At 40.8% G+C, this 15,005-nt stretch overlaps 1 protein-coding gene across 13 annotated transcripts in view; it reads left to right on the forward strand.

Annotated features, from left to right (window-relative positions):
- Positions 1-15,005, forward strand: part of LOC307070611 (neurexin-1a-like) — a 230,385-nt gene that overhangs the window by 14,320 nt on the left and 201,060 nt on the right. For 7 of the 13 annotated variants that reach the window (XM_079729152.1, XM_079729154.1, XM_079729153.1 and 4 more), the window contains one exon: positions 1,119-1,148. In XM_079729152.1, the coding sequence (XP_079585278.1) occupies positions 1,119-1,148 (30 nt within the window). Of the gene's footprint in view, positions 1-1,118; positions 1,149-2,392; positions 2,441-15,005 lie in introns of all 13 variants that reach the window. The other 6 variants (XM_079729140.1, XM_079729147.1, XM_079729149.1 and 3 more) reach the window with 1 other exon arrangement.

The following is a 15,005-nucleotide window of genomic DNA, read 5'->3' on the forward strand; positions in this document are numbered from 1 at the left end:
TGTTTGGAAAATTATTTGAATAAAGTGAGTTTTCAAAATGACTTCGAAGACTCTTGATGCTTTGCTGTGTTAGTCGATGTATGCAGTTGTTTAGCCCTTGGATAACCATGATGGATTGGAACTATGCGCCTTGAATCAATACAGGTTAATAGTTTCTTTTCATTTGTCGAGGTTTGTCTTTTGTTGTGAATTGGCTTGATGTTAAAAATATTGGTCAACTTTTAGCATAAAATACACATCATAGTTCTTAATTTATTCAGTTTGTTGGAAAAATCCATTTAGACTCTGAAAACAAGAGCGCATTTGCATAAACTATCAATATTAGTCCAAGCCAAAGTCAAAGCTAATAAGGCGCCAGTTGTTAGAAAGCCACACAAATAACTGGCAGATAATTGCTCCAAGTTACAGTAATTATACTTCTAGTAAAAGTCAGTGGTGTGGACATTTTTGCCATACCACAGGACTAAAGAAGTGTGTTTTAATAATCAGCCAAAATAAAAATCGATGGACAGGAAATGGAAAAGCTGACCCACACAAAGTAAATGCTGTGCATGCTGAACAGGCCTTTGCTAAGTGCAATGTCTGATTCCATGTTAAAGATGTTTTAGATCTTTATCTAACACAGTGATTCAATTGTAACATCCATCTTCAGGAGTAGAAACATATAGCGTCTGTACTACCGCCATCTTATGTAGTATAAACGTATGGCGTCTGTACAATATACTTTGGTACACTGCACTATTATTTTTCATGTTTTGTGAATATTCAGTAAAGTGTTCTTAAGTCTTCTGTGGTTCAACCTACATTGAACATTGAGTTGAGACCATCACTTCTGATGTTGGCCTTCTCATGTGGGCCCAAAGCGAATCCATACTGTATTTCTGAATGACCTCTAGTAAGTGAATAATGATGACGCATTGTAACCAGTGTGGTTAGCTAAATGCTCATCATGCCTTGTCTGTCAGACCCCCCCAACCTCTGTCCCTACTCTTCCCTTACCCAAACCAGGCATCCACAGTAAACCAAACGATAACAAAGCGGATGCCCGTGTGTTAGTGTGATAATGCCTTCCCATGATCCCTTGCACTCTGCTGACTGTGCTCTTGTTTTCCTTTAAGGTCTGGCACACCTGATGATGGGCGACCAAGGTATGAGCTCTGTTCCTTCCCTCCTTCTCCTCCTCCTCCTCCTCCTCCTCCTCCCTCTCTACTATGTTCTATCTTCCTCAATGTGTCCTGTTGTACTCCGAACTGTGACTGTCTGCCACTTTAATGAAGCTTGTGCAAAGAGACTTGAAGCTTCAGATATGGCCTGTTATTTTAAATGACCTATTTCGTTTTTTTTTCGTCTTTTCTTTCTGATGTGACCTCTTTTTCCACGCTCTTTGAGATTTCAACTCCCCCCATCCGTTGGGGTGCCTTATCACTGCTGTACATTAATCTGCTTTGGTATTATTTTTGATTCATTTAAAAACATCCAACCTCCAGATATAGTTTTTTAAATGGATGTTGTTAAAATGAATGGCAAAATTTCCAATTACATTCCTCGGATAGAATGCATGATTGTGTCATCCCCTTAGGCGATGACACAGTTTAATTTAAACACAAGTTCATATATCAAAGTCAGAAACGAGGAGTCGGTTGCATTTGAAGTTGCGGCACATCTTTTCATACGACGTCGTTCAGCAACACAGGGATGCATTTGCACCCCGCCTCTACGATTCATTTTCCTGTCATACAGACCCCTCTTCTTCTTCAAATGCCAGATGCATTATTAATATTAATATACATAAAGGAAGCCATCAAGCATCTCTCTCTCTCTCCTCTGTTTGTTTCCCTACTTGACCGTGACACTTACTGGTGTCTCCTCTCCTTTTTGTTCTTCTTGTTTTGTCTGGACTCTGCTTTCATGGAACATTTCATCAAATTTCATAGGTAAAAGTAAAGGTACTTTATTTAATTTTATTTTTTAACTGCATTTATTCACCTGACTGTACAGGAAAGCGTCTGTGCCATTATATACTTAGACATTGTGTAAGTATATGCAGTCATTGCCATTTTCCTCTATCGCTTTCTTTGCAAATGTACCTAAACGGTGTCTCAGGTAAGGTGTTGCTTCTGCTTTGCCTCTCGCCACCGTCACCCGCTGTGTCTACGGCCTTATGTATGCACTGTGCATGGTTCGAAACGCAGACGTTAGCTGAGCTAACACCAGCGCCGCCCCACTGCGATGGTAAACACGGCTCCGCCTATGGCTCAAACTGTGGGTGTGGGGCCCTGTAGTCGCGGCCTCGCCACAGTGTGGCGGGCCCCCCGTCCTGGCTGACAGCCTGACATCGCTCCCCTAGGGGTAAGTGGACTTCTGATTTTTGCCATTTGACTCTCCTCCTCAGGGCAAAGAGGGGAAACTTGGCTACTAAGGTCCCTACTGAGCATTCAAGGTAAACATGTGTTATTATTTGCATTAAGTGTTGGTTAAGTGTAGCTTTTCAATGTGTTTTTGATGGCTTATGTCTGCTGCAACCATGGATACAATGTTCAAGATTCATGTATTCAATCATAAGTCGTTTCTTTGACAAGTGGGGCTTGAGTATCAAGATTATGGGTGGTAGGTTTACTAAGCACATGCATTACAGAGGATAACTCTCGTTCTGCATAATCCTTTCGGCCTCATAATTAATTGATACCAAATTTTTAACATTTATATCCATGATTTATTTGCCATCTTTGCTACTGTGATGTACTTGCTATTTGCATTACTCATTAATTCAGAAAGGCTAAACAAGTGATGTCCCATTTCAACCATTAAGTCATGTTGTGGTCTACGTTCAATACTACCTATGAAACCTTATATGCACTCGCTGAACAGGTAAGGCTTCAAAGTTCTGACCGCTGAACACAAAAAGTTTGCTTTACTACTTTTAAGATATGGAGAAATGAGATATTTGAAAAATGGCTAATTACCTAATTACTGATTCTTATACACCCATTGTTACTATTGTGTCATCGTTACACACCAGTGATATGCATGTAGTTGTATTGGGTGACCACCATCTTACAAGGTAAGTTGTTTTTTCTTAAAACTAAAAACGGTTTCCTCTGATCCGCGGTGGACAGCGACGGCGCACACATCCATCATAATGAAATCGAAATGTTTAGAAGTGTTGCGAGAACTTTTGCCAGCCTATATGACGCCGCTTCGTGTCCATTTAATGTCATGGTTATGGAGATATCATCATGGCTTTTCATGCGCTTACTATTCATCCGGTTGAAAAGATACAACGTTACGTCAATATACCAGATCCAAGGTTTTCTACTGTAAGGCCCGGTCTGCCGCGGCTCCAAGGCAGCAGAAGGCGAACCACAGGGAGCGATTGCTGATGCAGCAGCAAGGTCACTAAACCAAGCAAGCCTGCGAGCTGCTTCCTGTATTATGTAAGCACAAGTTCGGTCATCCATAGCCACGCAGACACGTCGTTATCCATATTTCTCTGCAATCGGCTCTAGCAGAAGGGAAAGCGTCTGTGTACAGTTCATTATAGAGGAAAAAGGGGGTTTTGTGTAGTCTTCATACGGATCTACCTTTCAATGTCTCCTACTTATCCCGGACTTCAGTGTTGGAGCTGGGAGGATGGATTCTGTATGTTTACTGCGTTAAGCTTGTCATTGCGGGTGGATTATGGGAAACCCCTGAGCATGGCGTGGAATAAGTCGTTGTGCCACAGAGAGACGTGGTTATGGGGAAGGTAAAGGCTTTGAAAAGTGGCCCTTTTCTAATGCAAATCAGGAATTTCCATTAAAGGGTTTAGTTTCTTTCATTTTTTTGCCGAAGCCCCCAGTTTTATTTCTTACTCAAACTTTATTCAACCACGTTGGTCCTGTGGAGATCGGCTGCCCTGTTGAGGGGGTACCTGGCCAACCTAGCAGCACATAAAGACACCGATATTGCGACATTAAACGGCAATATAAAGATAGGAGTTTCAGATGCTTAAAAATACTACAAAGGGAAAACAAGTACCGCTGGAGTTATCCACCGTTCTATTTAAAAAGCGCTTTAAATTCAGAGAGAGTTTACAAATCCTTGAACTTGAAGATCAACTGCAGACTATTCAGAGCAGAGAGTGCTGCTGGGATGAAGAACAATGCTACCGACATGCGTAGCCCAAAATAATGCTTGAGATAATGAGTCATTAGGAATAAGTGTGACATTACACACTTTTATCGGGGAGCAATGTGTAGAAACACCTGGAGGGAAGGTTGACAACACAGGCACAGCCTCAAACTCAACCATCCCCTCCAACTGTTTTTCTGGCTATAACGTGTCCATCTCAGGAGTATATTGCAAAACATGAACTAATTTTAGGTTAACTTTCAACCCAATATTTCAATCCACCACATCCAAGGTAATTGCCTCACGCCACTAAATATGCAAGCCCCTCCAACCTAGTTTTACAAGCCGAGCCCATTATTTTTGTAATTTTCCTCACAGCTTAGCGGTTAGAACGCCTGAGTTCCAGTCTCAGGGTTACCGGTTCAATCCCCTGCTGCGATGTGGTTTCTGTCGGTTGGGTGTTACATATGCTTGCAAGTTCCATTTGAAACACATGAGACATGGCTTTTTTTCGTTGAAATGTGTAATTACTGAGCTGGGTCATACATCAACCACATGAGAAGGTTAAAGCCCCGAAGATTAAATCAGTGCAAACCGTGTCCAACAAGACTCGTTTTGATTGGCACCAAATCGCTTGTAAAGCTTCACTCAATCATAACTGGTACGAGCATTGAAAGGTTAGATAATGTTTAAAAAATATTATCGTGCAACATTAACTTGCAAAAGGGGCTTTGTCTTTTATAAAGGCTGTTAATGTCCATTACGTTTAATTCTAGCTTTCCATAATAGTAAAATCTTTTCAAGTTATTTTACCTATTAACTCATCGACATTGTAATGGAGAAGTAACTCACATTTTAAAAGCTGTAAGATCTTCAGTGACTTGCTGTTGAGGATTACAGTTCCCATTAGCCAGTGTTGTCAAGTGTATTTTCAATTCTATCTGTATGGCTTTCTATTCTGAAACATTCTGAACCCTTTTCATATAATTCAGAGGCTAAGTGCTTGGGTTTCAGTTTGGAATATTGCTACATACTTCAGAAAGGCTGTTATATAGGTAACCACATATTGGAATATATGTGAGAGAGCGTGTAAGTTTGTGTGTGTGTGTGTGTGTGTGTCTTTGAAGGCAGCATATCCACCACATAACCCCAGAGCATCACTATAGAACAGCAAGTCAGCATGAAGGCATGTCAAAGGCCTGACTGCATTCTTTATTTGACAGGCAACACAGTGCCATGTGGTGTGTGTGGAATCCACAAAAGATGTTTCGTTTGTAGTTTCACATGAGTCGCAGAAGTGGAACCGGTCTCATGCATTCAGCTCCACTGTTTCTCCCTCTACATTGAAATCTATAGCGTTTGAGGATGTATAATATATATATATATATATATATATATATTATAGATTTCATTGTAAAATATATATCTACATATATATGTCGATTATAGATTTCAAAGTAAATTATGTATAGAGAGAGAGATTATTTTGAGGGAGGGAGGGTTTAGCTTAGGACGTGATTTCACCTCGGCTGTTGACAGGAAATCAACTTCATTTTAAAAGTGTATCATATGTCACTATTGACCTCCGTTACCGGAGTGCTGTACGGTGGATAAAAACTGAACCACCTTAATCCTTACTCCAGCCCTGCATTCTTTTGTCACTCATAATAATGTATCATCAGAGGTTTAATTCTAGTTATGTGGTTTACTGTTTCAACACTGGGTATAAGAAAAACAAAAAATGTCTGCATAGCACCTATTTCCCCCCCAGCGATCAGAACATTGAAAAGAAAGTGTGCCTGTATCACAGGCTTGCAAGAAGTCCAGGTCCCTCATTTTCAACGGTAACCTAAACAGGGAGACAATTAGAATGATCTAATGGCATTACCTTTCAATGTCCCTTCTTACCTCCAAATGAGTTCATTACCTGTTTTTTTCTTTTTCTAAGCTTCACTAACATTTCAGAGTCCTGCTGGGGTTTTTGTTTTTAATAATGCTGAAGGGAATGGTAATGTTAAATACCCAACCAAATTGTATAGCGAATGCCTCTAAGCTATCCCTGTTCTTTTTAAGCAGTTCATTTATCTATCAGTGGCAGCCGGTCCCATTAACTGCAAACCTGCTCCATTTGCAATCACATTCAAAAATTAAACACGGTCTTCTAGCACAACCTTTTGAAGTGTGTGTATATATAATACTTGATTTAACGAAAAAGTCTAAAGTTGTCTAGTTCTCTGCGGTGTACCGTCAGTTTTTCTGCAATAGCTAAGTGCTTAGTAGGGGCTGTCAAACGAAATAAAAGAATTGGCCAATTAATTAATCACACTTTCTGAATATGCTTAAATGTGGTTACTTTCTTAATGCTAAATGTCAAGTATACTCCAATGTGGGAATACATGACGTTGTCCAAATGCAAGGCTTACCTTTTTTTTTCTGACTACGTGGCGAGTGAGAGGAAACAGGCCTCTCACATGGCACAGACGATGCAGTGGTGGCCAGATACTTACTAGGCAGAGAAGACACCATTTCACGGGCCTCAGAGTGTGAAGACCACCTCTGCAGTGGACTCTCCTCTATGCTGTGTGGGTTGGCTTCGCATTATAGCGGTAGAGAGGTCTAAGTAGCACAATGTCTTCGTCTGACTCAGAACCCGAACCCATCACTCAAGGAGGATTTTCTGCTTTGCTGGCTCATCTGAGGTCTGCGGAAACTTTCGGTGCTGCGACTGAAGCCTCTCCTCCGGCCTGGTCCACATTCCCCTCTTCCTCTCCTCTTGGTAGGCACTTTAGTTCCTTAATCTGGGGTCGAGGAATGAGGCAGGCGTGGGACATGGGAGGCTGGTTTCAGCCACCCATGCGGCTAGGTCTCGCTCGAAGGCAGTCTTGAAGCGCACAGAGTAGGTTGGTTGGTTATCTGAGATCTCTGTGGTGTGATTCAGATGGCAGAGTGCTTTGAGCACCCCAGAGCATGAGACGTTGTCATCACCCCCAAGAAGCTCAGTCACATACCGGCAACATTTAATTTTCCTATTTAATTATCACTTGTAGCTCTGTCCCTTCTGTTTCACTGGTCGCCAGGCGCACAGCGCATAGCACGCAAGCACACACACATACACACACACAATCACACACACGCACACGCACACAAACACACACACACACACACACACACACACACACACACACACACACAGAAAGAGTTATAGAGCTGCAGGGATGTACCTGCAGACTGTGCTGTTTGTCGGCTGTGGTCAGCGTCACCGACTTGTAAACGCTACGGTAAATGGACTGCATTTATATGGCGCCTTTCGGGCCGGTGGCCACTCAAAGCGCTTTACAATCATTGCCTCACATTCACCCATTCATACACTGACAGCATGCCCTCTATATAATTTGAGCTGTCCATGGTATAGGTGTGAAAGGAAGAGTCTTCACTGCCGCCGCTGAATGTTGAGTGCACCGTCGACAGATGGGCCTTTATCCTCACGTCTTCAATTCCTCGCCACCGTAAGGCAATCGTTTGCGCAGGCATCTGCTTAGTGCGTCCCCTCCGTCTTCATCAGCGTTAAGGTTATCGATTAGGTGTGCTGAAACACCTAAGTGGCTATGTTTACACATTAAGGACCAGTGTTCCCCGGTCAGCACAACACGCTCAGCTTGGGCCAATATCAACTTTTTTATTCTTCTCTGAGTCACACAAACTGTGGACTTTGTTGCCCATGGTGCTTCTTGAGGTTGGAATGTAGGTGGGTGTCGTTGGACGTAGTTTGAATCCCCCCCCCCCCCCCCCCCTATCCACCCCATGTCTTTCCACATGTTAATTGGCCTGCAGTCCACAGCTGTCCGTTTTGCAATTGAAGTCGTTCATTTGTTTGAGGCACGTTTACTTGGTTTGGCCGACCGGCTGCATTCCATTAGCGGTGTTTGGCGGAGGGTTGTGCCGCCCCCTGGGTTGCTTGCAGCGGCCCTAACCAGACTAACAGACGTGCTTTCGAGCATCTGTGTGGCGCCGATGTGGAATTTTAGACTTGATTGTGAATCAATGGAATGCAAATCTTTTTTTTTTGCTATAATCCAAAGCATTGCTTGTTTGCTGATAGAATCCTGTCGTCTCTGGTACGCACATTTCCCATTAAGGGGGCCAAGCAGACCCTGATCATCAGCATCCATCATGCTAAACAGCCAGCCAACAGACCATTTCATTTCTGGATTGTGTGATTGGAGGGGTTAGCCAACTTAGCCTGGTCCTACCAGACTCTCGTACTTCATTTCATTTGCACAGAGAGTCTGGCCACTCTCCATTGACAAACGTTAACTCACTTGAAGGCGGGTGTTTGTTGGAGTTTAAAACTATTGGATCTGCCCAGTGCCACTCTGCCATAACCAATCGCTAACGTTTGACTACAACTCAAACTAGCGCACAACCTCAACGTCATTGTTCTCAGCCATTGGACTTGCCGGTCCAATGGCCGGAGAAAACCCGCAAATATACCGCAAACCCAGGTGAAGTAGTGAAAGGAAATTAAAATTGAGTGGAAGTACGTAGGCGGGCGGAGCCAGGCTATTAGCAAACGTGATAATCCAGGAAAATATGATCAATAAAGGTATCATGTCAATATTGTTTATATTGACATGATACTTGATATGGCACTCAATGTTTGTACATGTAAAATTCAAACATTGAGTATCAATATTTTTTATCAAAAGTGCAGGGATTGCAATTAAGTGGCAGCAATTGGAACCAGCACAGGCCAGTACAGGCCAGTACAGGCCACTGTAGTTTGAAAGGGACGGGTAAGCGGGGCGCTTCAGTTTGAGGCAAACTGCAACCTCACTGCTAGTTTCTACAGATCCAGGTTTCTGAATCTTGATCCACAACCTGGATCTTTAATAAATATTTGATATGGCACTTAATGTTTGATAATGTACATTAGCTTTGTATATCTTCCAAGAGTGTTGGAAACGCAGATTAAATTCTGATTAATCACACTTAAGTAGAGTGTTAATATGACAGGCCTAATCCTATTTCATAAACGACTGTAAATCATTTGCTGAATTTAAACACATCCATCAGAATTGTTTACTATGTAATAATAATATATTATTATAAAGTAAACAAAAGAATATATTTATTTTTTGTAATATATATATTTTTTTATCTTGTTTTGCTATTATGGATTATTTTGGGAAGGGATGTAGTAGGAGAGTAGGGGATGGGTAAAAAAGTGAAAAGGCCTTAATGGCCTTTAGGCACAATTCAATTTGGTAACAATCTGATACCGGGTGGAGTCGCAATAGACACCAAGATCCGGGGCTAACCCTATCATAAGTTAGTCAATTATTTTGATTTCATCCAGACCCTCCATGATCTTACTGTGGGTGTATGTGTGTGTGTGTGTGTGGTAGACATATCTGTCTCATATCCATCTTCAGATGTGCGCTCCTTAAAGGCATCTTTAGGATGACGTGGGGTAGGATGACGTCAGCTAATGTGCATGGTTTCTTTCATGAGGGCTTTGGAGACCGTGAGGGCCGGCAGTCAGACCTGCTGCTCAAGGGATGAGACCGGATAACCGGAAGGCAGCGCTTGTGATGGACATGCCAAATTGGAGACGTAGTACGTCTTGAATTTAAATCAGACTATTAAAAATACATTTACAGCAAGGAAAAGGCATATTGATATGGGAAGGATATTTGAGGATTTTTTATCAAGAAACATAATATAGTTTCCAGCCTGCTGGGCCTGATGGACATATTGTAGCTCCTTGTGCCCAACTAATGCAGTCTTAAATTCACTTGCTCAAAACGGCTACATTGGTTAAGTGGAGGCCTGCCTCTACATCTGTGGACTGTCATAATAGACCGTTTGTCTCGGGTGAGGTTTGGCTGTCGGAGGCTGTCTTCTCTCTAGGTCACGAGGATAAGTGAAAACAACAGAAAACTTTAAATTAATATTTATCAACATCCCTCAGTAAACACCATTATAGAAAATACAAAAAAAAAGAAAAACAAGAATATGATTTTCCCATCGCAATAGGTAAAGTGAGAATGGGGAATAAAAAAGGTTGGATCAATATGAATCAGGCTCCTCTGGTTCCCCAGATGGAGTGGAAGGAAATCTGCTCAGAATCGATACCGCTGGTCGATGCCTGAGAGACGCTGCAGTGATAACAAAAAAAAGCCCCTCTTTCTCTGGCTCGCCAGAAAGGACTGGAGAAGTCTGAACAGAGAATGGATCACAGTGAAACACCTATATTCCACTCTTTAAGTCTGGCTCCCATCATTTGCCTGTCATTTAACACTGCCATATTTCACCAAAGGGCTTGTGGAATATGGAATTCATATCATGATGTGTTGATGAAACGATAGTGGAGGAAATATGCCATACACAATGGCTATGTTATTAGAAGAGCAAACTGCTGAAGGTCTGCTTTGTATTGGTAATTTATGACCACCAAGTGGCCCAAGGCTTGGCTGCCTTCAAAGAGGTTGAGAGATTAATATATATTGTCCCATTATACCGTCCGAAATGCCTTCCGTGCAGACAGAAGCTCAGAGAATGGATACAGTGTTATTCATGTTTGAAGAAAACTCTGTGTGATAAATATTAATTTTGACTCCCTGTGAATCTTCCTCGGTCTTCGATTGAAGCGGCACAGTGCAGCTGTATCTCATTCTAGCCATGGGAGAACAGCATGCACAGGAATCCTCCCTTATCATCCCTCACATGTTCCTGGCCATAACCTACATAAGACTGAACATTGAGCCGCAGCCATGGCTAATTTAAACCAGAGCCCATGCAGCTAATGATGTGGATATACAAACAACTAGTTGTGTCTGACAACAAAAGAGAAAGGAGCAACCAAAAAACGCTTTTTCAAATCAGGCATGTCCAGCAAATGGCAAGGTTCCGGTGGGAAATTGAATGGTCCATTTTGAACCCAGCCTGCCCTGGAAAACCCATTGGGGGTCAGTGGCAATTTATCTCAGGAGGTCTGCTCTGAGAGTCATTATACTCAAGCGCGACAGGCCCTGAGGGACAAAACCCTTTTAAAGCCATACTTGCATTCCCATTATACCGCAACCTTCTCTCACTAACTCTGAACCCCTTCTTATTTCCCTCCTTACTCCTGCCCCCTCATTTTTGAACATATATTACTTCATTGTATCTTACATATTGATCTTATGTAGTTTGTGAGTCAGCACTGTTTTCGTACTGTTTTGTGCATGATGCGGCTTTTGCTGACACCTAGGAAGGACTTTTTGTTTAAATAAATGTTGCTTCCTTATTGACCCGGCAAATGCCGTTATTTACCTTAAATCATCATGAAAGTGAATCAAGATAAGACGCTATTTCTTTGGAGTGCAAAGACGACGGTTCATTTATTTTTTACGTAATTGATTGGCTCAATTGAAGCTTTTCAGTTTGTGGTAGGAAGGAGGCACCATATAATGTATATACAAACAGTAACATATTCTCCTTTGATTATGAAGCCTTCATAAATATTTATTTCAATTTGTTAATGAGAATATGCAAATGCAGAATTGCGAAAATAGTTATAGTGTAGAGAATGTTTCTACCCCATTTTTGCTTCAACACTTTTGCTTAAACATGTGTATCACTGTTTAAGAAGCTGTCAAAAACTATATAATTGGCCCATATGCATGGCTTTGGATGGTCTTTCCTGACACGCTCTTGTTAAAATATATGCACCGTTTCGAGCTAGAAAAGGCAGCCTTTCCACACAACCTTTCATTAATTAAACCCACGCTGCATATTTATGACCAAAGAAATCTTTCTATGAGTCTCAAGGATTGGTCTATCATTTGAATAATTTCTGCAACCCCCTCTACTTATAAGCAATTGTTTGGAAAAGAGGAGACCAACAATCTTCTGCTATACTACTTTTCGAGTCTGATGTGACATTCAGACAGAAAAGTGATAGTGATATATGAGTTTTGAATGCAGCATTTTGTTGAGCCGGTTGCAGAGACAACAGCCCCTCATTCTCCAGTACATTTTATTTTTCGCTATTCCATCACAGAATTGCAAGATTTATTGTATCTGACAGAGTATAAAGTGCGTGAGCATACTTTCCTTTGGAGATCAAGGCTGAGATATCTGCCAGGTATTACTTTGTTTTCTTAAAATTCAAAGTTAGATCCAACTTAAGATCCAAATCCAACCAGACAACAATAGTATAGGATTGGAGTAAAAATATATCAGATCAGATAATATACTAAAGAGAGTAACATTTGATATACCAAAAATAATGACATGGTGATGGGTCAATGATAGCCAATTCTATGCTATTTTGTTTTTAGTCCCAACGTGAAACCTACAGCCTGTGCACTCATCAATAGTTTTAATGACCCCATTTTTGGGTTTAACTTTAATTCCGACCATTGGGATTTAGACCTGCTATATTGTAGATTTGAGATTTGAGAAAAGCCTTCATGCAAATCTTATTTGCACAAACCTTGTGTAATCCTCATGTAATCATTGATTAATTAATTGATAATTTTGCGAAAGATCTTTTGTATCATTATTTGAATAATGATAATATGAGTAGTTTTGCTTTTGAGAATAAAATTGGCATAACTAAACAGTCAACTCTAATAAGTAAGCACACCTTATAAGGCAAATCATTTTTACTTTGTAGTAATGATCGATATTTCTACCAGCAGCAATGTTTATTTCCTCACCAATAATCTGAAATCCTGCTACTTTAAATGATAATAAATTAATTTATAAATTATTTCCAAGAAACAACTGTTGTAAACCATGGCTAATATTTCTACCTTTTAAGTATGCCTTTCATGATGTGATTCTCTGGTCATCTTAAACAGTCAACACCAAACTGAATAAGACATTAATGCGGATAAAACGCTTGTGCTTAAAACGACGAGTCTTATGTCCTTGTTTATCTCTATAAATCGTCCTTCAGGATTGAATGCAGCTGTGCATTTCAATAAATGCGTAGTTAATATATATCTTTTAACCCTAAAGAGGAATAAACTAACTGGTACCAGCGACTGCTGCATCTGTTGTTGTGCCGCGATTTAGAGGCTATGTCAGGGACTAAAATAGACTTGCAGATAGGAGCAGAGGATCCCTTGCGCATCATTAAGTGTGAAATATAACAACGCACCCCTGAGCTGCCTGCTGTTGCCCTCCAGAGACGACAGCTAGATAGGGTTCTGCACAATTATGGCTGAGAGCAACCGCAGTCCCTTCATCACATCGCTGGGAACACTATAGAAACATATAGCGCCGCTGCTAAATAAAGTGCTTTATCTAAATGTAATCGGACCGTGTTTGCCGTCATCTAATTGCTTCGCCACTCTGCCCATGTGTACGGCTAGGTCAGTGACCAGACATGATTCCACACCGTTGAAAACAGATGTATACACTGTAAGCTTTTAGAAGGGGAAAATACATGATTGAAAATAAATTAAAAACAAATTAATTATTCCTTAATTATTGTTTGAACAGTACAGTACTAATATGCATTACATGCGATTAGGAAGTATATTTGAATAGATTTTTCAACAAGGTTGAAACGTTAGTCCATTTTCCTTTAGTGATCTGGTGCACATAATAAAATAGCACTTGATCGAGTCACCTCAAATTATCATGGAACGGCTTCGTAAAAGTAACCAATTTGTCTTTATCTTCTACAAGAGATCCCGCCAAACCACAATTTAATTTATCTTCAAATATTATCAGCCGCATCTCACTGCGGAGGTGTCCAACCCAAATATATTGCTGCCATGCAACACTATTAAAATAATTGTGCCTGAATCTTATGATACAAAATCCTGAACCAATGAATAAAACCCAGAGAATGATGTTTGAGACTGTATTTTCCAATCATTCCCATAACTCTGCTACAGCAGAACCCAGGGGATTCAAAAAATGAGGTGAAAAGCCTTGCAATGTGTTATGTTCTTTTTCTTTCACTGCTGACAAACTGTTCTGCGGCTATTAAAACCATTTTTCACTGTCATTGGTGCTGAGCCCTTGTTACATTTGAATGTGAGGATGATGGTGCTCTCGTACGGTCCTGTAGCGACCGTTTGGAGAGAGGGGAGCCTGTTCTTTGCTCTATGTCGTCAGTGATGAACAGCGGTTTCCTCTGTTGATTTAGTTTTTGTTCTGTTATTGTTCAGTTGGGGCAATTGTAAACCTCTAGGATTTACAACAGCACCAGCTGTATCTGATTTGGATGATCTTAGGCATCATTGAGACACACCTCGTGTAGTAAGCTTGGCTCGCTACACAAAGTTCCAATATTGAACAATAACCTAGTTTTTTAAAATATGTGTGTTTTTCTTCCTTTAGAAAAGCAATTTTCCCTTCAATTATTGCTTAACCACAGTCTTCTAAAAGGTAAACATGCAGCTGTTTTTTCTACACTCGATTAGGAACATTATAATTCAGCAGAAACCAGCTTGTATTTTATCTCTATCTCTTTATTTTCGCCTGCACATTAACTCGTAGTCTCAATGCACGAGTTGAAGGTTACAACCATCCTTTATAATTGGACATGATGCATCGAACGGATCACGACAAATACATAGACAGAACATGAAGGATGCACACACCTAAATTCATAAATATGTACGCGGAGACATGAATATATACATACATGCATACATAAAAATTTCCACAGATATTTATGGAGACTTCCGTTATCGCAATTATCGTTTTCGAAACTTTATCCCGGCCTTTATTTACGAAACAAATAGCCTTGTCATCAGGAACACGCCATCTATAATTCTTTGTCCTTTTGTTTCATAAACAGTTATTCCAGTTAGGCCGGCCTTGGTGCCAGGAGATAAATAAGGGGAATTAATTTGTGTCAGGATGACAGGAAAAACACGGCTCTGTTT

The sequence above is a fragment of the Pollachius pollachius genome (genome assembly GCF_949987615.1).
Source record: "Pollachius pollachius genome assembly, chromosome: 2".
NCBI lineage: Eukaryota > Metazoa > Chordata > Actinopteri > Gadiformes > Gadidae > Pollachius > Pollachius pollachius.